General features: G+C 42.2%; 1 protein-coding gene and 2 long non-coding RNA genes across 10 annotated transcripts; 2 read left to right on the plus strand and 1 right to left on the minus strand.

The window, feature by feature from the left end:
* On the minus strand, window positions 1-23230 carry LOC107223685 (protein still life, isoforms C/SIF type 2). Of its 7 annotated transcripts, none has more exons than XM_046738045.1 (30): window positions 23152-23230; window positions 19604-20219; window positions 17407-17591; window positions 17192-17310; window positions 16906-17113; window positions 16510-16766; window positions 15868-16435; window positions 14649-15005; window positions 14453-14509; window positions 14148-14319; window positions 13332-13556; window positions 12127-12259; window positions 9089-9234; window positions 8718-8985; window positions 8460-8603; window positions 8179-8361; window positions 7848-8102; window positions 7612-7782; window positions 7342-7528; window positions 7003-7269; window positions 6639-6919; window positions 6367-6561; window positions 6170-6278; window positions 5918-6097; window positions 5719-5837; window positions 5472-5648; window positions 5217-5404; window positions 4669-5045; window positions 4301-4549; window positions 1-2961 (listed from the first exon to the last, which is right to left on the minus strand). In XM_046738045.1, exons 2-30 carry the CDS (start codon window positions 19768-19770, stop codon window positions 2783-2785), a joined length of 6123 nt encoding a protein of 2040 aa, XP_046594001.1. In that variant the 5' UTR covers window positions 19771-20219; window positions 23152-23230; the 3' UTR covers window positions 1-2782. The 7 variants fall into 7 exon arrangements, with proteins under 7 accessions (XP_046594001.1, XP_046594005.1, XP_015518936.1 ...); XM_046738049.1 differs by lacking the exon at window positions 23152-23230 and adding an exon at window positions 22311-23122 and having other exon boundaries at window positions 4301-4522; window positions 19631-20219; XM_015663450.2 differs by lacking the exon at window positions 23152-23230 and adding an exon at window positions 22311-23122 and having other exon boundaries at window positions 4301-4522.
* Window positions 7442-10020, plus strand: LOC124294121. Its single transcript, XR_006903984.1, has 4 exons — window positions 7442-7568; window positions 9061-9294; window positions 9454-9677; window positions 9734-10020. It is a non-coding gene; the product is annotated as an uncharacterized LOC124294121 (long non-coding RNA).
* LOC124294119 lies at window positions 12223-13513 on the plus strand. Of its 2 annotated transcripts, XR_006903982.1 has the most exons (4): window positions 12223-12305; window positions 12512-12638; window positions 12703-13123; window positions 13382-13513. It is a non-coding gene; the product is annotated as an uncharacterized LOC124294119 (long non-coding RNA). The 2 variants fall into 2 exon arrangements; XR_006903981.1 differs by having other exon boundaries at window positions 12252-12638.
* Window positions 23231-23377: the final 147 nt, after the last annotated feature.

The following is a 23377-nucleotide window of genomic DNA, read 5'->3' on the forward strand; positions in this document are numbered from 1 at the left end:
TTTCGTTGGATTCTGTTTGCACAGAGCAGAACATACGTCGGAAGAATTAGTTTTTTTTTTTTTTTTTTAATTTAAATACGACCCAGTAGCCACCAAACGCCATCTTTTGTTACTTTGAATCCCAAACGTCGAAGTGCACGAATGCTCGGATTTAATGAAATTGACCATTGCCAGAGAAAAACGATTGAAGATTTAATATTTACAAAAAGCGCATTGTTTTCAAAAAGGGAGCATGGAAATCTCTTTCATACAATTGTCGTAACAACTACCAATGCCAGTCTCATTGTCGTACGTGTCCAAAGAAGACCAATTAATATTTTCAATCCATTTTTCTTATTTTCGTTTTAATTTTTGAGAGTATATATTTTGGTATTTTTCTACATACATATATATATACATACTTATTTATATATTCAATCTGATGGTGTGATTTTACTAATTGTAAATCATCCTTTGAATATTTATGCCATAAATATAAGTATATATATGTATGGCTGTGTATATTTATATATTTGGATACTTTCTGTTTTCTAATTTACACGAATTAATTAATATCCTTCAATATCGATCATATTACATATTACTATATTTAAGTTATCGTATATAATAATCTCATATCAATTGTGTAACGTATTCAATCGAACACACCACGTTTGTTCCTGTGTCGATTCAATATTTAAACTACTTAGCTTATACATACATAATATATCCTTCGTGTGATTCCCATTGATTCTATGTACTTTGTTGTTTTTCTTTTCTAACTTTTTCAGTTCTTAAAGTTTGAACTTGCATCTACGACTAGTTTTTTTTTTTTATCGTTTAGTTACTTTTGATACGAAGAGCACGTTCTCTCTTTCGCTTATCTCCTTTTCCGTCAAATTCTCTTCTCGCGCTTTCACCAATTCCCATACGTCAGATCAGTTTAAACATTTTCGAGGTCGTACATTAAGTAATGTCGAAAATAAAATAGCTATGTTGAAAATGTTCATCTCAGCGCAAGATTTTCGAAATTATTTTTCGTCAACTGTTACAGGTTACGCGGTAGAAAAGACCGAAGGAAGAGAAAACGGATTGATTTAAAAATCGAAAGAAATAACGGGCGGAAAAATAAAGTAATTTAGACTGGGGCTAAGAAAAAAAAAAAAAAACAAGGCGGTTATTCAATAATATTCATATAGTCTAGTGATTACTTAATTTCTTCTTTTTTTTCATTTGAATTTCACTTACGATTCTTAACTAATATTAATCGCTACGTTTATATCATAATCGTTACGATTAAGCTTTCACGTCAATTTCAATTACCTCTTTTCTTGTCATTGTCATTTTTTTACGCATTTTTTTTTTTGCATCATTAGGTTTTTGGTTTTCGTAAATTTTTTTTTTCATTTTGCCCCTCTTCTTCCTTTATCGTAGTAATAAATACGGTCGTGTATTACATCATGTGTATGCACAGAATTGAGATTACTTTTTGCTATCGGCACATATGTATATACCAAATAAATTGCTGACCGAGGAAAATTATCTAATTATAAAACATGACGAATAATCAAACGTTTGAAAGAAATTAACCGAACAAAAGAATGATAAATATTGTGTATTTTACATGACGTATATACACATTGAACATATAATTGTAAAATGAGAAAAGAAGAAACATTGAGTAAAACGGAATAAAAAAAAAATTACGTCATTTTATGAAGAATGGATAATTTGTTTCTAATATACGAACGTCTCTGAGCGAAAAAACGCCATTTTCTTTAATCGCGGCCAATCGTCGTCGAGTATACAGAACTATATTTCTTCGCGAGGAAAAATTCGCCTATACATAATTGTATATAATCATACCTACCAAATATTAGGACCCTGTATTGTAAAAACCCGTAACTCGTTGCACCCTCCGAAAGCGAAGTTTGCATACCTAATTATCTATCATAAGACGCCGTGTACTTTTTCCGGGAGATGATGTGTCAAATCAACTATCACAAACAACAAACAAAATTTTCGAAATCGATGGAATCTAACTGCAAAAAAATGTGCATACTATAGAATAGCAGTTATTGTATCCTGATTATAAATTGCGTTACATCGTTTTTCTATGTCGGCAAGAAATTAATATTCCGAATAAAGTCACGTGGATTAAAATTAAGAACCAGTATAAAAAAACTCGATAAATAAATTATATTAGTATTTTCATCACTCAAATTACCAATCTGCAGCTTTCCTATTCTTTTTCTCTGTTCTTTATTTGTTTGTTTTTTTTTTTTCTTTTCTCTTCTTTATTAAGATTCATGTATTATTTCTCTCTTTTCCTCTCTCTTTCATTTTCTAAATTTATTTACTATTCTTGTTCTTTTTCTCTCGGTCAGCAACGGTATAATAATAACATTGGCTAAAAATTAATCAGTGTATTATGAGTATTTGAATACGGTAATATTATTAATTTTAATGATCTCGATACTAATACCTAATATATCTTATCTTTACTACAGTTTACTAAACGATATATATGTACATATATATATTTATATGCATTCATGTATATATATATACATATGTATATATAATGTATATGTACGTGGTGTATGCGCAGGCATGTATATTATTGTTATTATTGATGTTGTTTTTGTTGTTGTTGTTGTTGTTATCATCATCATCGTTATTATTAAAATTATCATTATTATTATTATTATTATTATTATACGTATGCATCATGTATGTATGTATAATATATAATTTATAATGTATAATATAATATATACGTAATTTTAATTGTGTATATAACTTAAACGTGATTATTAAAGTTAGATTGTTGAGCACAATTATTGATTTCTACTAAAGATTTGCGGGACGCGCTGTGAGCGGAGGAGATTTCCGCGAACTCTCCAGCCGACTTACCCTTCCGTGGCAAAGTGGTGGCTTCGCCCATCGACGGCAGCTCTCTCGGCTTCCATATCGGCGAACCTATTTCAAACTCATTTTAGGTTAATCCCGACTAATTTCACTCGATTCCCAATTAGGTATTAATACCGCGGATATTAGGTCCTATCGGGCCGAACATATACAATTTACCCACCATCTTTACACCCGCGAATCTCTTATACCTACATTCCGCTTCTTCGAGAGCGAACATGTGAACAATTATTTTCAATTCCGAGAGATGAGAAAAAAAAAAAGTTGCACAAAACACCATTTCTCAAAAACATTGTGCACCAGCTGATATTTTTATATGTGTATAATCGTATCGATACACAAAAGTTGGTTGTTTTTTTATTTTTTTCATTGCCAGCCTGCAAATTTTATTTTTTCATCTACTTGACTTAAAATTCTATTCGGTATTCTAGTCTCCATTCAATACATCGGAGAAGAGAGCAGTAAGAAACGGATCATGGAGACTGTGATTTGTCACACGCATTACAAACTGATCGCTTTTCTTGCACAAATCCAATATTAACACCGTACGTATATGATATCGTTATTTATACCGTGTAACGATTCAATGTGCAAATCTTTTTTAGTTTAATTCTATATAATTACATTGCAGTGGTAATGAAGATATTTCTGTGAACTGAGATTCTAGGTTTCTGAAGACTTTCTTCATCTTCCAGCTAAACGGTTTTATTTAGTTTTATTCTATTTTTTTCAACGATATCTAGATTTTGAAAATGGTCTATTTTGTCCAAATACGGTCGTATACAATATGCTCGAGTATGATGTTCCCGAATATTTCCCGAATATTCGAAATAGATCAATGTTCCAGTAACAACAAATATTTAATTTTCCAGGACAACGCGATGAGTCAACAAATTCAAAACTTGGAGCCACAAGATCTCAGAAAAACCTTCATCTTTTTGTTCCTAGTACCGGGCATATTTTTCATTTTACCAAGTGTGAGGAAGACATATTGAAGAATCAAAAACGCAAAACATAATTGAAAACGTGTCAGGATGTTCCGAGGAAAGAAAGTCATGTACGTAACTATTCTTTATCCAATGTTTTTCCTAATAGATAAGAAAATGTTTTTACAAAACTGAAATTTAAACCGTTCGTTCTTTTCCTTGTAAATCAGAATCGGAGGGCCGGTCTTGGAACAGAAAACACGAATCAAACAGGCGCAGAGCGAGACCACAAGAAGAAAGTGTCGAAGATATCGGTAAGAATTAATATGCTTCTCCTTGAAACACCCTGACCCAGGATCCTAGTGAAAAAACCTCGTCCAGAAGGTATGTTTATAGGACATAAGCATTAGAATACTAGAATCTGTTGTCAGTGTGACGAGACTTCGATCGAATACGATTCTTACCGAGTTCCTTGACGGTAATCGGCTGGTAGTTCTCGGGCTGATGAGAGGACTGAATCAGTCTTGCTTGACTGCCGGTGCTACCCGCTGAAATTGTCGACGTTGTGCTCAAAGTCAAGTGGTTCGGGGTTCGACCTAGCGTTGTTTTCTTCTCCCCTATGAAAGCCTGGGAGTCCTCTTCCCCCTCTGACTTTGTTCCCGAATCCATGTCCACCTTAACTTCACCTGCAATCAAGACAATCCCCGCTACTCCTGCATCGACGAATCGACAGGCGCATTACAGACGAGTGAAAGTAGCGACGATGAATGAGTAATGGAGTGAACGACAGAGAAATTCTGTGCCAGTGAGCTTTGTGTAATGATAGACTCACCCGAGCTGTCGCTGATGGTTTTGCTCCTCGATCGGAATGTCGTTGGGTTCGCTGACGGTTCCTCAAACTCCTTGTCCTCCGAGCTTTCGTGGTCAACGGTGTGCTTAGACTGGCTGTACTTCCGCTTGACGTTGTGCTGGTTGGCCAGCATCTGTTGCTTGGCGCTCTTCTTCGATACGGTGCCATTCCCATTTTGAACCTGACCTTGGCTCACTGGCTTCTCGAACTTCTCAACGTGGCCCGTTGACATACGAGGCGATATCGATATCGACGGTTGGGACATGTTCTGCTTCGTCGACGGAATGCTCATGTTTCTCACCGACTCACGGATTATCTGACGTATCGTCTTCAGGAACGCATTGCGGAAGTCGGTCGTGCTGCGCAGGGAAAAGAATAGTTTGAAAAGTGCGTCAATAATTTGCAATCATTTTAGATCGCAACCAAAAGTCGCCTTACGTGAAATCATTTAAAGTTTTTCAGGGTCAAATTCACTCCATTCTTGAATAACTGATACCTGAAGAGATGGAAAACAGATAGAAATGACACACCTGTTCGACAGTACGTAAACTTTCTCAGAGCGTCGCTGAAGTTGGCTTCTTAGGTGGATCAATTCCCACAGGAAGTGTGATTCCATGTCTTTTGCTGAGCTTGCTCGAACCTGGACCTCGGTGACAGGGATGAGCACTTGGTAACGAATGATTTCCACCTCGCTGGAGTTCGCCTTCGTCGATACGCCCTAGACAATGGTGTTTGAAGTGTGTTTGAAGGTATTTTTAAAAGTGTTTTACAACATAACGACTTACCATTAGCTTTTTCTTCTGTCTCAGTCTCTCCTTGCACAGGAAGACCACCGCTGATTTAAACACAAAGCACATCGCGTGCAGCTCTAAGCCTTTTTTTATTTTTCCCAAAAAGTCCGAGATATTGAGCCACTCCACGCCACCATAGTACAGGAGGTCTCCTGGACTCAGGTCGATTGGCTGAAAAGAGGATAATTGCAGCTCGAGGTCTTTTGGACAGTTTCAAGGGTGCTAAAAAGAGTACACTCACTTGTTTGCAAGACTTTTGATGCTGTCTGAATAGGTGATCGAATATTGCTCCGTACTCCTCGTGAATTCGTTGCATTTCGTTAATGTGTTCAGCTACCTTTTCCATTCCCTTGAGAGCCTCTGGAATTAAAAGTGTTTTGATAGTGAAATGTGACTGATACAGAAATGGTTCGAGGAGTCGGATTTAAACTGTTACGAACCGATCAAGTGCTCGTGTTCCTCACTGTGCTCGTCGGTCAAGTTTCTCAACTGCTGAAGCAGGAGAGGATATTTGAGAATTCTCTGGATTGGTTTGATCAGGTAAGACTCAAGGGTCGACGAGTGTTGTTGGCGTGGATTTCTCGCGGATAGAAATTCTTGCAGCGCTTGATTGCCTTCGTCTGCAATTTCGATAAAAGGAACGTGGTCAGAATTGGAATTCAGCCACGTTCATTTCAACACACTTTACTTACTGGGGTGTAAAACCTTCTGAGCCTTTGAATGACTAGCGCAAAATGAACTGTACAATTTGAAGTGGTTTACATAATACAAAAAGGCACTTCCGATGGAAAACAGGACCCCCTAAACAAAGAAGTTGAAATTAGCATTTGTATTCCTATGGAATGACGATTTTTGAGTACAAAATTAAGGGGTTGATGGTGATTCGAACCTTGAATTGACTCGGGTGATCGAAATTGTTGAAATCCGATTCCATTTCGATGGCGTGATCCAAATTTTGCAAAAATTGCCGTTGAAACGTGACGATTTCTTGTATGTTTCCAAACAGCGCGTTTATTTCTGCATTCGATAAAAATGTTTCACGCTTTAGGGGTTCTAGATAGTTTTCCAGCAAATTATTTAAATTCTGTAAAGCAAAACGAACAGATATAATATTCATCATCTGCTGCGTTGCTGTAATATCATTGAAATTAATTCCCACACCTTTACATAAGTCCGTTCAGTTTCTATCAATTCCAATATGACTTTTTTTAGTTTCTCAGCATCGCTGAGTTGCCTGCTAGGCGTGTGTGCCTGAGAATGTGAGCTTATTACGCTTCCGGTGGGACTGGACTTCCTGGTCTCTCCAGGCGATCGGCAAAACCCGGTGACTTGCTCGGCTGTTTTCAACAGATTTTCTATCTCGAATGAATTCGTTCTTGACGTCTGTTTTCCGTTCTCCATGTGAGACATAGAGGAGCATTCCTGTAGCATACCTTCTTTACCTGTGATAGACGAAAATTGCGAATAATCAAATTATTTTCTAGACACACGGAAGTGGGAAACTCTTGCTCATGATTCTACTCACTCCATCCCGGCGCGGGGACAATCAGACCAGTTATCATCTCCTCGCTGATGACTGGTGGATCCGAAGGTGGTGGCGGGCAGACCAAACTCTCGATTATGTCATCGGTCACTCGCATGATCCCCGATAAATCCGGAGGTTCCGTCCTCGATGACCTCATCATCATGCACAAGGCTAATTCCTCTTGCAAAACACTCTCCAGGTACATCATATCCAAGTCACTGACGATCGCCCCATTTATCACCATTATCTCGTCGCTTTTAATTATACCTGAAACCATATTTGTCGAGGTTTTGTTGGAGCTACTGCATTACGATCCTCACAGGACAGCAGGCTAATTACCGTTCTGCATAGCGACACTCTTATCTTCGACCCGGCTGACGTAACAGCAGAGCTCATCCTGCCTGTCCGAATTTTCGATCAGCTCAGCCTCAACGGAGAAGCCCCACATTTGGTCTAAGGTGTTCCGCTGCAGCTCGACTTGGTATAAAATCTTGGCGCACACTTCAACGATCTCGTGCGTGTGGAGCTGCAGAGAAAGGATAATTTTCACCAATTCACTGAACCATGTGAGTATCACCCCAATACCAAAATGGTTTACAGTTTACTCACGTAAGTCTCTATCAGGTCAGTTCTGTGCGGTACGAAGTAGTTGTGATCTTCCATGTCGCGCCGTTTCTTCACTCTAACAAAGTGCTCCATGGGGTTCAAACTCTTGCGGCTGCAAGCGCTGGCCAGAAATTCTTCAACCGACATGGCGTCGCGCAAGAAAACCGAGACCAGCTGTGTAACATTGGGAGTAAATTACGAGTGTCAATGGTTCACCGTTGGAAGACTATTTTAATCACCTGGTTCTCCGGCACCGAAACCTTGACGGTCTTTTCCTCGTCCCTGGAGGATATCTGCAGGGATCGTTTGCTCGAGCCACTATTAGACCTGGACAGTAATGGTGGCCTTCTCTTTGTCGCCCCGCGACCGGCGAGTAAATTGTTCAGGAGCGATGGACTCCGGGCGCAAATGAACGCGTGAAACGAAGAGACGGTGAACACTCCCAGTTTGTTGAGGGTCTGCTTGGTTGCTCGAGATACATGCGTCAGGAGACTCTGCAAAAGAAGCGATTAGTACACATTCCTGAAGTAATTGTGCTGTAACTGTCCAGATTCCAAGCCATTGGTTTACCTTTGGATTTGGCAACTCCCCGCTCTGCAAGCTCGCCATGTAGCACCTCAACCGAAACTGTTCGCAATGAAGACGCTCGAGGTTCTCCTCCCACTGTACGATCTGGTTGTTTATTTGCTGCTTCGTCTCGGCGTCGGAAACCACGGATTGCTGTAAATCCGCCATGTGTTTTAACTTGTGATCCTGCGGTGAAAATGCCCCGTTCAGAAGTCACTTTCCTCACATTTTAGCGCAACGATGTAAGAACAAAATGAGCTTTCGGATTACAAGCTGAAACTCACCGACTCGATCGCCTTCTCCAGCCGGAATATTTCCTCCTGAAGAAGATGAAGTGTTCCAGTCTTTCCGCGATGGCGCGCGAATGCCGCTGCGCATGCCGAGTGAATACTGTTCACCCAGTTTTCCAACTCCACTTGACACGGAGCCTGAAATAGGGATGGCATATTTATAGCTACCTATTCACACGGCCCGCTGATTCGGACCTCACCCGATAGAATACGGTGTTCAAGAGGTTCGAAAGAAACGAAACGAAAAATAACCTGGAATAGATAAGCGTCGCCGAAAGCCGTGCTCAGGCAGAAGATGTAATCCCTCTTCGGATGTTCTGGTATCGGTTGCATTATCGCACCGTCGACGATAATCAGATGCTTCGGTGCCGCCTCGACGGACCTGCTTTCATGGGAGTCACAGGGGTAGAAAAGAAGAGTCGTACCCTTGAGGCAAACCCAGTATCCCTTCCAGCCGCGTTTCCTGGCCAGCTCGATCTGGTGCTTTTTGCGCAGCAGCCATTTTTTTACGCTTAGAAACCTAGTTGTAGATCGTGACAGGTAAAAGCATGACGTGATGAAACTGGTCGGAATTCTAACCCAAAAACTGTTTTAGGGTAGGCTCATCGGCCGGAAATATTTACCCCGCTTTTCGGACAGCACCGGTGCAATTAAACGACGCTGCAGCTGTGCCCGTCTGCTTGCCTCGGTATGGTGAATTTATCACACTCTCACCATCGTCATCGTCGCTCACTGCTGTCGTCAGTGACATCCGGTCGTCGTCGGACATCTGAAATGAAAAACATATCATCACTACGGAAAATAGGGGAGTTTTTGAGAGAAGAGTGTGGTGAGTCAAACTTATAGGAAGATTTATAGAAATTATATATCGACTAAGAAGCTGAGCGACATGTGAGGAACTCGTTACAAAGCCAGGACGAAGTTCTCTTTGTCACAAGTGCCCGAATTTTGTCAAGATGTTAATTGGCGTGGAAACTAAAATCGATAGCTACCCTCGTCGGATTTTTCCTACTTTGTGGAAGAAGTCGCTTTCAACACTGGACGCTCAACTTCCTTCCATTAATCACCCCGCCTCACGATCGACACGACATTCCGTGACAAGCTTCTGAACTCGATCACGCGAGATAGGGAGAAAGGCAACCCACTCAGACAGCTAACTTCAGCGAAGCTTGCGCTAATCAGAGGGACGTTGCTCTTCGTCCCTTTGATCTGGTGAGTACTCAACACTCTGGCAACTTACAACTCGTTTCAAAAATGCCGCATTGCAGGAGTCCGCCGTCGTGTGGGGATGGTAGTGGCAGTAGCAGCCCTCCTTCAGCAGCTTCATGTTCCTTTTGGCCGTACCGTTTATCTTGAACATGATTTCCTCCTTGGCGAATTTCAGCCCGTCGATGTACCTGTGTGCCCACGTGTTTAACGCCCCGTTTATGATCTTAAGAAGCTTGTAATAATACCCCTCGCCGAGACCGGGGTTAATCTTCTCTTCGACGCTCTTGCAGTTGAACCAATACAACTTTTTCGTCTCATTTATGCAGATCACGCTCACCGTGTGACGTTTACACAGGCAAAAATACTTCTTGCAATGCTTTTTGTGCAGGGTGCGCAGGTCCGTGTAACTGCTACTAGGATTCAGTAATTCGAGGGAACTATTGCGTTGCAGCGGTGGCCATGTTGGTTCTACCATTATTTTTATCAGTATGGTACTTCGTTTAAGACATTTGATTAATGCAGCTGCAGAATGCGCGAACGACAAATGTCCCCATGTTGATGACCGTTTTCAGTTAATCACACTTCAGTTCACCACTCAGTGCTTCCAGCACTTATGTTTAAATGGGTGTAATCATCATCCTCTACACTTTTGCTCTCACTTATAACATTCAATGATAGTCATTGATTCCACGTTTGAGGATACTGCCAAATGCTACAATGATCAACAGCAGTTGTTAGTGTTCCGTTTATCTGAATCCAATTGAGGGTTTGAGAAAGCCAGTGTAAACGGGAACAGCGAGTTTAAATATCACTTTCAAGGTGGATATTATTATCGTGCAGGTAAAGTAAAATAAGAACATCTTACCAGCTCTACTCATCTTTCGTAGGAACTGGCATTTAGTTCAGATCGTCTTTGCACATCTTGTTTAAAAAGTTATAATTCCACAGAAAGTGGGTCAGCATGAACTGGAGGAAGCTTGAAGTTTGAAGTTTCCAAGGTCGTGAAACCATCGAGCTTGATCGAGTGATGTTACATCTTTTCTGACTGTGACTCTCGACACTTTCGAGTTTAACCAAATACCACGCAATTTTGAGGACCAGGTGACGTGGTCAAGGCTCTCCATCCATCGCCTTCCATCACTCCTCATTAACCGTCGATTCAGCGTAGCAAACGCGACAGAGGTCAGTGCGTAAGTGGTCATGAACGTATTGGCGTATTTTTCAACCCCCACCACATCGGCCGAGAGATTCGCGGTAAGGGAAACGCATTATCCGAGACGATTACGGTCGTAATAGCCACATCTTATCCCGCACTGTCAACCACGCACGACGGGGGAATGCAGGGGCTTTTAATCGCTTCTGCACCTTGCAGCTCGAGCCGCGCGCGAGCTTTGCTCAAGACTGTTGGCGAGCGGGGAAGAGTCTTCCGCGTTGAATCAATACCTGGTCCCTGTAGGGATCGGGCTTTTGCGGGGGTGCTAGGGGGTGGAAGAGTTACCAACAAGGGTGGGGAAGACCTCTGGGGACAAGGATATGCGTTTGCGCATGCACCTGTTGGTGCCCGCCAACTACTTCCCAGCAAAACAAAACAAAACAAAACAACAACTATCTCTCCCATTCCGCTTTCGTCAAATGATCCCCGGCTAAATGCACCCCCGGGCAATGTAACACTTCCGAATGTTTTCAACATCTCTGTACTGACCTAACCCCCTCTATGAAAATCAACAACAGCAACATTGTTGAGGTGCTTTCATACGCTCCGACATTTTAAGGCAACTTCTAGGCATTACAAACCTACTATTGTTTTCTTGTTCTCAACAATTATGACAAGTGTTCGTGGTAATCCGCCTCATACTCTACAGAGTGTCCATAAAATTCCACGCTTGAAATGAACGTGGAAACGTTTTCAGGTAAACGTTTTTAGAGTCAGAGTGTAGAAGTGCTAAAGTTCAATCGAGACTTTCTGTATTTTTCAGAATCTCAAGAAACTTTACGATTATACATTCCACCACTCAGCTCACCTCAAGCTCACCCTAATGACTTTAGGAATTGATCGCGCACAGCATTTTCCATGCTCAGAAACAATCCCACATGATATGTAAATTTCCAAACAATCAAACCATTCGTTTTCAAATTACATGAGAATAGGTGCCGAACACGGAACACGAGCTTTGTAGGCATTCTCGCGAGCTACGGCGCTGCTAGGAAGTAAAACCATTTACAGTATTCGCACCCCTCGAGGTTCCGCATTGTTCTCCACCCTAGACGAGCCCATTGAACCACCTGCACCAGTGAATAGAGGTTGCACTTGCTTGTACACTCCTTTTCATCGTGAACTCTGCAGTTGTTGAAAACCCGGAGGTACCAAGATGCGAGCTGACGCGTCAGAAGTACTAGCTACACAGGTGTCGAAATCCAGCCAAACGAAGGCGCTAAGCAAGGTTTCACTCACCTCGGAGGACGTGAGGTAGCACAGTCTCGAATCGGTGCTCTCAACGGATGCCTGTTGAACGATGCCTCCGTATCTTCCGTCCCTGTCCGACATGTAGTCCGACCTCACGCTGTCCTGTCTGTCGAAGGTCCCCCTAAAATAGCAACGAAGTCATAGTAGGCGGGTGAAACATTGATCAGGTAACTTGGCCTCCCTTATCCGCGGGCGCGGGGAGGCCTCATGTCAAGAATACAGAGCTGATATCGAGTGTCTGGTATTCTACACATAACAGGTATAGGTCAGAGAGGGTGAAGTAGACGCTTGACTCCCGACCCAAAGGGCGACCCTTGTGTCTGATCCGTATTGACTGATATACTTATTTCATGACTCGATGTACATTTTGCAGGGATTACTTTCCACAAGACCACAGAGAGCAATGGGGTAGACAGTAACTTTTATAAGTTTATCTTACAACACTGTGTAAGACTATTTTTGCGAAAGTAACTGCATCTCTCTTCAATGCATGTCAAACGGTAAATTAAACAAAATATTATGAAATTTGAGTTTCTGCTGTTATTTCATTCAAGCTGTTTTCAGTACCGAGAAAATAATAACGATGAAGTTTCTCAAGATTGTTCGACTGCTGGAGGAAAAAAGGAGTACAGAAAGATGGAGAAGAGACGATGCTGAGAGAGGGAGGTTCGGCGCACAATGGGAGTTGAAAGACAATGAAAACAATGGCCGAGGATGAATGACGAAGGTGGAGTTTTCTCGAAGTTAAAAACGCTGGAAGAAATAACAGCAAGGCTTGAACTCAAGTGTCTATTGTGGACGCAAAAGACAGTGCTAGATCCTGCGACGAAGCCCACAGGAGAGGTACAGGGATTCAGAAGATGTGGAAAAAATCTTGGAAGTTTATTGAATTCTTCAGAAGATTATCAGAGGAATGTTTCAGTATGCGACGAAAGTGAATAAGAGCTTAGAAGGATCCTTAAAAGTTGTCAAAATTCAAAACAAGGTACCTATAAAAACGTCTTACAAGAATTCAAATGCTGTCGAAAAAAAAAACTGCGAAAGCATGGTCTGTGCCAGAGTCTAAAAAAATCTATAGGTTGCCTAAAGTACCTTCAAGTTTCCAATTCCACAATCAAGCATTTTTTCATTGTCGTGAAAGTGTTTTTACTGCCAGGGCGAGGCCTGGATGAGACATTTTCCATCGAACTTACCTCTGTTCCATGGAATCAGTCCTGTTGGATTTGTACCCGCTATCATTTAGGCTTCCCTCATGTCTCAGCGATGGCAATGAATCCCACGGCGACCTTTTGTGCCCTGTGTACGAAGGATTTCCCGAATTCGAAGCTGCGGAACCCAAAGTTGAACTTCCCGATTGCCAACCATCCGAATGACGGAACCAGTGAGCCCGTGCTGACTCATCGATGCAGGTAGAGCATCTGAAACATAGCAGTAATTTCACCAGTTGAGAATTTTGGTGCTGATTGATGTTAAGATATTCTTTGCAAAACAATAATTTGAAATTTCTTTTAACTGGATACGTGAATCGTTTTTGCACAATGATCGTATGACTCAGCTTATAATTTTAAATTTAGACTGTAGCCTGAGAATCTTATTTTGCCTAGTTCCGTTGTCGAAAAAATAAATACTTCGTGCTTGATAGAAATCAATGACCAATTACGGATGATACTTTGATACTTTTTGCAGAGTTGTACAATAATATTCTAGATCTATTTCCAACAGATTCAGAATTGCAGTGCATTTAATTGAATATTGAACGTCACATCAAAGCTTATTAATTAAGTATGGATGCGAGCTGTGAAACATCAAGCCAAATAGTACTTGTCACGAGAAAATAATTGTACTCGGTACTTCGAGGCATGTGAGAGAAGTATTTTCAAAAAACCAACATTCGAATAGTTGGTCACCATTCAAGTGAACATTCAGGTTCCACGATTTCAACTAGAACAAAAACAGGAACAGACAGTACGTGGAGATTCATTAGCTACTGGCCTGAAGCAAAAAATCACCTTGAATTATAATCGCTGAGATTGCCTCGGTCCCTGTCAGCATCCCGTTCTCTTTTTTCTCTTATAATTTCGTTCCTGTCACTGTAATATCCGTCGCGGTCTTTGCTGTTCTGACGCTCGTTGCAGTATCGGTATGACAGAGGGAGGGTAGAAGACTTGTTCGAGTTCGATCCTGGAATTTCGAAAGAAGCTCAATATACTGTCAACAAATAACGTTTCTGTTACAGAAAAGTGGCTTTTTCACTTGGGGGAGTGACCAGCCACCAGCCTTAATAAATAAAAGAGGTGAAAATTCATTTACTTACGTCTCCTGGAAATGTGCGGTGTGCGTTGAACGTTCAGCGGTATATTTTCAGCGAATTCTGAAATTTCGGTAGAAATAACACTAAGGTTAATTGCGACGTCTATGACCAGAAGAACAGAGCATCCTGAGTTATTCATGACCCTCAGCCTAGCCGCTGCGTGAATAGAAAAGCGCCTACTACCGGCAATGATGATTACCTAAATTTTCCATGCTCTGGGTGAGAAGGGCCTCGAAGGTGTGGAGGCTGTAGCTCTCGGCGTCCATGCCCTTGGCGAGAGTGTTCCTCAGGTGCATTTCGTACTCCAAAAGCAATCGGCTGGTCGGACTCCCCGGCGTTGATACGGAAGTCATGTTCTGCTGCTGATATGTTTGACCCCCGTTACACCGCCTCGAGTTGCAGTGGTTCGGCTGCTGTTCCATGTCAGAATTGCCATTTGACGAACTTGGTGTGGTCGCGTAGCACTGGTTGTCAAATATGACATTGTCCGAGGGCGGCGATATGTCACCTGCGCACCGATTATGTTCCAAATCTAAGTACATCCTCTCTCTGCCGCCTATATGGGACAGACAGGATGCGTGCTTTTCAGGTACTAACAGATACTAGTTGTACGCAATGCACGGCAAACAAATTCCATGATGTTTGATCTGCAACGCTGCTGTAATACCGTCCAGTAGTTCACTATGTTTAGTCACAAGTGTGGCACTCCTGGTCGTTTAACGTCACAGAGAATCACACTTTTCAGGTATTCGCATCGTGTCAACAACTGACACCGAGCAACCCTGTATCCGACTTCAAACAGGGTGAACTACAGAAGAATCACTTTTTACCATCTCTGTGAATAAATAAAATGCCACTACTTAAGTGGTGTTCAATTAAACAAAGCATTTTTTTTTTTTGTAGTGAGAGCCTGAAACGATGTCGTGCGCTGAAGTGCAATCCTGAATAATTGCGCTAGTCGCCATTGCATGGGAACTAAGAATCGACTAGCGAAAGTTCAAGTAAAGAAAGAAAACAAAGAATTCTAAATCCTATAGAGGGTATGCATAACACTTCTTATGGACTCCGAACTATCTGCAACTATTGAAAGCACTACGGTATGTGGCCACTGATAAAAATCGTCAAAATGATGCTTGAAGAAATTTTCACGCAGTCTATCTAACGGTAAGTAATGAGCATGTGGTACGTTTTTGACGGAGTAATTTACTCTCTTCGAAATACCGTTCGTGCTGATGAATAACATGTTCGCTAATTGAAATATTTAGTAATGATGCAAAATGTTTTTCAATTTTTGAAATGTGGCACAGGAGATGGAATTCATGAATATTTCACGAGTAATCGTGTAATATGTGAAATCCCATAAAACAGTTGGAATCTTTTCGTAACCATGATCTATGTACCCTTCCTTTCAAACTTACCGGTATACTGTCTGCACATATCGTGAGAACTCCTAGATCCTTGAAACTTGTTATTGTGAGAGCTCCTGTATGGATTCGAGTAGTTTTCATTCTCCGCTTCGGACATTGAGTACTTTTGGTTGTTGTTATTAGGATGATAATGATAACTGTGATGGTTGTGCCTCTTCCTGGTCATCTCGGGTGAGGTTACAGGGCTGTCGATGCTGGACATGGGTTTGAGCATTCTCTTCAGGGTGTTCGAATCAAGACTAATGCCACCGTTGTGAGCATTTTCAATCCGCATGTCGTCGGTGCTTTTGCTCTTAGAGTGTCGGGAGCCATGGTTGTTATTGTTGACATTGTTGAACATGTTACCATTGTGCATCTCGAGCTCCGTATAGTCGGCTGACTTCGTATGGTGGAGCTGCTCCTTGCGCATTGATTTATTCTGAAGAGTACCACCCGCCTGAGTTCCCTCGGACTTGAGAGTTTCTCGCTCAGTCTCATTCGGCTGCGTCGACGTCTCCTGGCTCTGTTTGGACGCCTTTTTCGGCGATACCAAGGAACACTTCTCCTCGGGGCTTCCGATCTGTGAAAGCATAACAAACCCGATCAGCACAGTCCAGGCTGTTAGCGACCCTGAAAACTGGCCTAGCATCTCACCTGAGATCCAACGTTAGCCGTTCCCGTGGCAACGTTCGCTGTCTTCGGTGTCGTTTGACAAGTCTCGTTATGCTGCTGCTTTTCCTTCAGCTTGATCGAGTCCCCGGACTTCGGCGTTTTCCCTGGTGTGCTATTCGTGTTGTTCACGTTGTCGTAGAGCGACGCACTTGACGTCGCCGCCGCTATTTTGTCTCCTCGCCCTTGGATCATTTCCATCTCTGTTGACCTCCCTAAGGTTCTCGGCAACGTGGACGCCCCTGAAATTGGAAGACAGAAATTTTGATAAGCGCCACAAGTGAGGCAATCGGATGAACGAGGTTAAAAACATGTAAAAGCACCACACCCAACTGCAAAGAAGTTTCAAGACGAAGCATGGGCTTGACTTGTATTCCTCACCGCAAATGTTTCTGTATCTCGGATCTTGGGTTCTGAGTCTGGCGAACTGTTCGGGCGTCATGCATGTGCATTGTGGTTCTCGTGACCGGCTTGGCGACGCAGGTGTGGAGAGTGGCTTTCTCCGGGTTTTTATCTTCTGTTTATTCGGTGGTTCTAGTTTCAGCGAATACGAGGATGAAGCTTTTCTCGAGAATTTAAAAGAAGGTGACTGCAAGAACAAACAAGCATTATTGCACACGGTTCACCGAAGTCTAGGAAAGTCGATAAACCAGAAAAATATACTCACGCAGCACTCTCGGAATTGTTTGGCATCTATTGGTGAGGTGAAGTTCAGACCCCAAGTATCGTTGGTCATGGTATCCTTCCAGTAAACGAAGCATTCGGACGCCTGGCCGATCCTCGTACCTTTAAAATTGATCAGGTGTGTCAGTCGTTAAGAGGAGATTGTCCAAGACGTCAAAAATCACCGTGCTAGGTAAGTTCAATCATTCATCTCCATACCTGGCTGAACGAGCCGCACATCGAGGATCTTGTCGACCTGGCTGTTGTAAGCAGTGATATGAAAAATGCACTCGGGAGAGTCCTGGACACAGGTGATGTTAACGGGAACGAGATCCTCGGAGACCTGCTGCCACTTGACAGTGCCGGCACCGCTTGCGCTGACGTGGAAGACCTCTGCCCAGAGCCTGAAACCACTCGTAATTACTTTTAGTGCACCCAGTTGGTTCTCCTGGACCCAAATATAGCCAGCGTGTATTCGTCAGAAGCTGGAGAGCTGCAGCGGAACAAAAGCTATAATCGCGTTCAGTTGAACTGATGTCTCGAGGTACAAGTAGAGTGAATTCCTCGTGATACTTTCGAGGAATTCATCATACTTCCTCGATGGTGTACCAAGCTTGTTGATTTTCAGCCTCGGTTCGCTAGGTATATGTATATTGACACTTTGAAAGCGGCGGAGCGTGTTTTTACCGTTGTATTAATATAGTCTAAGATGCATGCGAAGCATAGATGCCATGATGGAATGAGAGAGAAGAGAGAGGGAGAGCTATAGAGAGAGATAGAAAGAAAACGAGTAATCTGTAAAATTTGTGAGAATGAATCGGGGAGAGGTAATTCAACGAGTGTGCATCGTAACGTTCCGAAATCCCATTTGGATGTGTAAAAAATTACTCTCTGATTTCTGAATATTTATTTTAATATTGACCGTAACGTCGCGTCGAGGAGTGTGAATTTCTTTAGCACTGAGAGGTTGGTTGCATATTTTCTCCGTTGTTAGTCAAGTCTTTTCATATTCATATGCCCGAATCGTTTACAAATAAAACACGACCATGGTATGAATAAACGTCAAGTAGTAACAGACGTGTACAATGTAAACAAATGAAATAATAACGCATTACCACATTTCAAACGTGAGAGTTAAGGAAGGTACAGTAATTAACAGAGTAGGTTGATACGCACACGTTGAAAGGGAGCATTTTTCAAGTACTGGCCTGTGTCTAAAGAAAATTTTACACTTTTTCCTCTATCTTTTTTTTCCCCTTTCTTTTTCATTACCTTACCAGTTTTCCGCTCTTTTGAGGTTTAATCAGGTTACAGTCACACCAGCTTTCATGCCTAGTTTATTAGTCAAAGTAAAAGAGTCTCTTGCAAAAGACATCGTACGATGCCTTGAATTCTTCGTCAAATCAAAGGTTTTTCACACTCGCTGATATTCTTTTAATACAATTTTTAATTTTCGCCTGCTAGTCTTAGAAATTTATTATTCAAAATATCTACTTAGTTCCCGAAGAAGAAATCGATGTCTCTCGGTAGCTTCATTCTTAGTGAGTTAAGATCAAATTCAACTAGACTGACTTGAGGTTTACCTTTTAGAAGTTGATCTCAACTTTGCTATTTTCCTTTGAGGTTTTTTCGACCATACCATATCCATGACTTGACGACGCGCAAAAATGACTCACTCATGAAGACAAATATATGCAGAGTCGAATTAAAATCCCGAACCTACGAAGAAAGTACCCGAGGTGTACTTCACCAATTCAACTTGTTCTGTGATGTGTTTTAGTACATCAAAAAATATCATACCCGTCTTTTTTTAACATGGGAATTCGGCCGTTTATAATGTTAAAACCACTACTAAACTTCATCCCCAAAATTAAATTTTTCAGCCCATTATTCCCTATCATCGGCCAGTAATAAGCACAGTGTGTTTACCTTCAGGAGTTTTATCCTTTATTTTTCAGAAGTAAGCTCCGGGGTTAGTTTTCACCACTTAAACGGCAGAATTAAGGCGTAAACTAATATACGTCAAACATTTTTTTCTTGTGCTACAACATGTCACAGAATGAAGAATATCGGTGACGTTACACCTCGGATACGGTCCTGGTGAGTTCGGAGGAAGTCTGGCACAATGTAACGTTGGCCATAAAGACTGTGGGTAATACAAGCATATTATTAAACCTAATTAGCCAAATTAGAGAACGAGAGTAATGAAAAAATTTCCGACACGCCAATCATCGAAAGACACACCGTCCCAACTAGAGATGTATAATATGCCCCGTAAAAAAAAAAGTGCGAACGAAAAGTATAGTACAGTATATCGTCAAAAAGGCACAACTAAAGAGGGATACAAGATATCGTTAAAGACCATAAATGAGAGAGAGAGTATGGTTGTTATGAAATGGTTTTATGGTATGCGCACCTCTTCCTCTCTCTTAAGCTTCCGCACCTGAGCAAGTGACCAGTGTCCGCCCTTCGTCCTCCCCCGGTGCCAACTCCACCCCTGGCTCCAGCCTGCCACGGGGAGTCCTCGTACCGGTAAGCCTTCCTTATTAAGGGCGCGCAACTGCACGATAGCTTGTTGCCCATTTTATCACCTTATACTTTCCTTTACCCTTTACGTTTACCCCCCTTTTCTATTCGTCTTTCTTGCACCGAATCGGGTCGTTTTGCTCAGGTTGTGTTTATTACTTCCTCTTATCAACGATTATAATTCTCTGTATATTGCAATTTTATTTTTACATACTGTTGTTCCTTCGGTTATCAGTTTTGTTCTCTGTTTCTTCTTATTAATTTGGCACCAGTTTTATCACCACTCTCGGTTTCTCTCTTTCTATGTTATTTTCTTGTTTTTTTTTTTCTCTTCTGTTATTTCCTTTTCTCTAGCTTCGTGTTTCTCTTTGCGTATTTAAGTTATACAGGAAGCACAATACCAGGGATCCAAGAATATCCCCGGATCGAAATGTAGAAGAAGATATATTTTTTATTGTCACATCATTGCTGGTTTCCGGTTTATCAGCTTCTACCTGGCATGATCACTGAAACAATGAAAATTGAACACGTTTTAGTACTTGAACACTATTCTGAAACATTTTTTTCAGTCTATCGTCAAAAAAGTTAGCACAATCTGTATGATCTTCGTTACAGTATAATAAAACCGTATTTATCTGCATCTAAACATGTTGTCGACAGAGAATAATTCAACAACTTTTTCAACCCGCTAAACTTTCTTCTTCGTCGAACAAATTATCGGTCAAATCGATTTAAAAATTAATGGCAATCTGGGAGGACGGAAAGTTAAATTGGATCAAAACTGGAAGATGAGTTACTTATTAAGTATTCTGGATGCGCTAATTATTTCGTTGACTGAACCCAAGATGTAATTGAATTAAATAGGAATTGATCAATCCGAATAAATGAATTAGTCCCAGCCTAACCTTGAACAAACGAATAAACGATATCAGTTCACCTGAATTTACTGCAAGCTGTGTCTAATCGCATGGATATTGTTTGAACTGGAAAGTGAAATCCATCCGAACTGAATTGATTATAAGGAATATAACAAAATGTTGATGAGCAAATTTCTGGCGAGGACATTTAGATTTTGGTAATAAGATAAGATACGTAAGTAAAGCATTATTAAAATTTCTTCCATCCCTGCGACGCAGGAATTTTTTTTCCGAATTGAACAGTACTGCCTAACGTGTTTTTTTTTCTTTTTTTTTTTTGAAAACGCTGAGTTATAAGAAAATGTTAAATATGGTCGACAGCTACATGATGCGAACGTGAATGATTGCGTTGAACATGAACACGTTACTCGCTGCGTTACGTTGCCGTTATAATGACGCTTAATTTGACACATCACGGTCTTCACTGCTGACTGTCCTCTTGTTATAGGGTAGGTATATGTAGGTAGGCCTGGTGTGCGATTGGTATTCGATACACCTTTCCACGTCGGTTTGTGGCTAATTGCATTAACGACATTGCTCGACCCCGGAGGTTGTCACTGGCAGTTTCTTGGCCGCGCACACCGTATTCCCAGGATTAAATCGAGGCCTCTTGGGTTTGTCGCCTTACGAAAAATGTCCCGTTGTAGTATCCCGAAAACTGGGGATGTGCCATGCCCCCGAACCGTCAGCGCTGCACCTCGTATCGTCGCACCCAATCGGCCAGGTCGATGACCCGTGCCAGATTTCAATCCCAGAGTCCCAATAACTCAATTTTCTCCTTAAATTCGACGTTGCGCGTTTCTCGCGGACGGCAATATCAGCTCAGGGTTGAAAACAAACTCCAACCCCCTTACGCCCCGGAATTAACGACGTCAGTTCACCCGTTGCACCGATCGTTGCAGCTCTTCTGCCTCCGGCGACTCTCCGATATTCTCTTCACGGCTCCTCGACCACAGATATCGCAAATTCACTGACGAGCAATTCCGTGCTTCATCCTCCGGATCTATCCCCAATTTAGTCCCGGGGCACGGGAAAGGGCGGCGGCGGGCGGGGATGAATGAAGGCGAACAGCAGGAGGGTGGCTCTGATTACAGGCAGGTATAGATGACGGGTGCGGGGCCAAGTACGCAAAAGGTGATCTTGCGATTTTCCAACGGCATGGGCGTCTGCGGGGTTAAAAATGTGTCACAGCTTCCCTAAACACCATATCGATTTCGGGGGCACGCCGGTTACCTATCACCTTATACACCGCAGCTGAAGCCGAAAATTGCGCCTCTATCGGGTGGCCGACGCGTATTTCAACGGACAAACTACACGGGCAAATAAAAAATAACGCTACTCGATGGTTTGTTCGAATCTTTTTTTTTTTTTAATTTTTATCTACTCCAATTCGTTTTTGATTACTGACTTTCGTATACGGGGCTAATTGCCGTCAATTGTGCAAACGACATTTCGTCTTGTTTCATAAATGACAGAAAACACCGAAGTGACAACAGCGATGATGTTTCCGAAACTGAATCGTTACACCCATTCCATGCAACTGGTAACTGAAATACTGTAGAGGAAAATGCGGACCTGAATTGTTGGAACTATGTACTGTTTCAAGGAGATTTATAACGACGGATTTTGATTAGTGGGGGAAGGGGTGGCTGAAAATTGATCTCGGGGACGAAGACTTACTTTGGATATCCGTAAGTGGACATTTGTGGAAGTACAATCAGCCGTGGTCCATATCACTGACCGAGCGATGCACAATAACAGAACAACACCCTTGGGGGTTCCACCCTTCGCGACAATCACAACATTACCCGGCACCCCTCGAGAGGAAAATGTATACGTATAGAGAGAGAGAGAGAGAGAGAGAGAGAAAGAGAGAGATATAGACTAAGAAAAAAATATGAAAAATGACAGCGATCACTAATTGGCGTACATCTCGAAGGAAGAATAACTGCAGGTGTAGGAACAAACTCGATGAATTCTCCACCCCAGTAGTTGGCACAAGTAAAATAAATACTTCATCACGGTTCACCCCGCGCTGTTTTACACTGCATTTTACTTTAATTATACGTCTACCCGTTTAATTTACAGACTCGGTTTATCGCTAGCTGGCTTGTTGAATTTGGCTTGTTTTCTATTCTTTATTTATTCATTTTATTTTATTTTTTTTCGTTTTTAATCTCGTGTTTATTTATCCTAAATGAAAATCCTTTTGGTGCTCGCGGAGAAAGACGCGGCCTGCACGGATGCTGCAGATCGGTGAAGGATCAGAGAGGGCCTCGCCTGCGGAGTGCGCCGCTCGCCGAAAATGTCGATAAGGGTGCTGCGCCCCGCTGCGCTTATGCAGGCAGCCCAGTCGCGACGGGTGCCGTTCCGGAGTAGCGTTATAACGCGGTGCGAAGAGGCCCGCCTCCTCAGGGTACCGATGCGGTACCCTCTAATTACCCCGCAAACCGAGCCGAGTATTATTTGGAATGGGATTTTTTTAATGCGGGGAAAAAGATATCTACGTCTTTTGACTTACCGTCAGGCAGATGGGGTGGTCTTCCTATATTCCAGCCGTTGCCATGGCGATCATCGGTCGATTCTGGGCTTGCGCTCTCCCGCCTTATACCCGCCACCCGCCCTCCTCAGAGCTTTCACCCCACCGTCTGCTGCATAAGCGCCGACGTCGCTCCTGGCCTGCCGCCCCTGACGCTGCTGCCGATGGTTCCGCTGCCTCCTACGGTTTTCCTACGGTTGCCCCTGAT

This window comes from Neodiprion lecontei, chromosome 4 (genome assembly GCF_021901455.1).
Source record: "Neodiprion lecontei isolate iyNeoLeco1 chromosome 4, iyNeoLeco1.1, whole genome shotgun sequence".
NCBI lineage: Eukaryota > Metazoa > Arthropoda > Insecta > Hymenoptera > Diprionidae > Neodiprion > Neodiprion lecontei.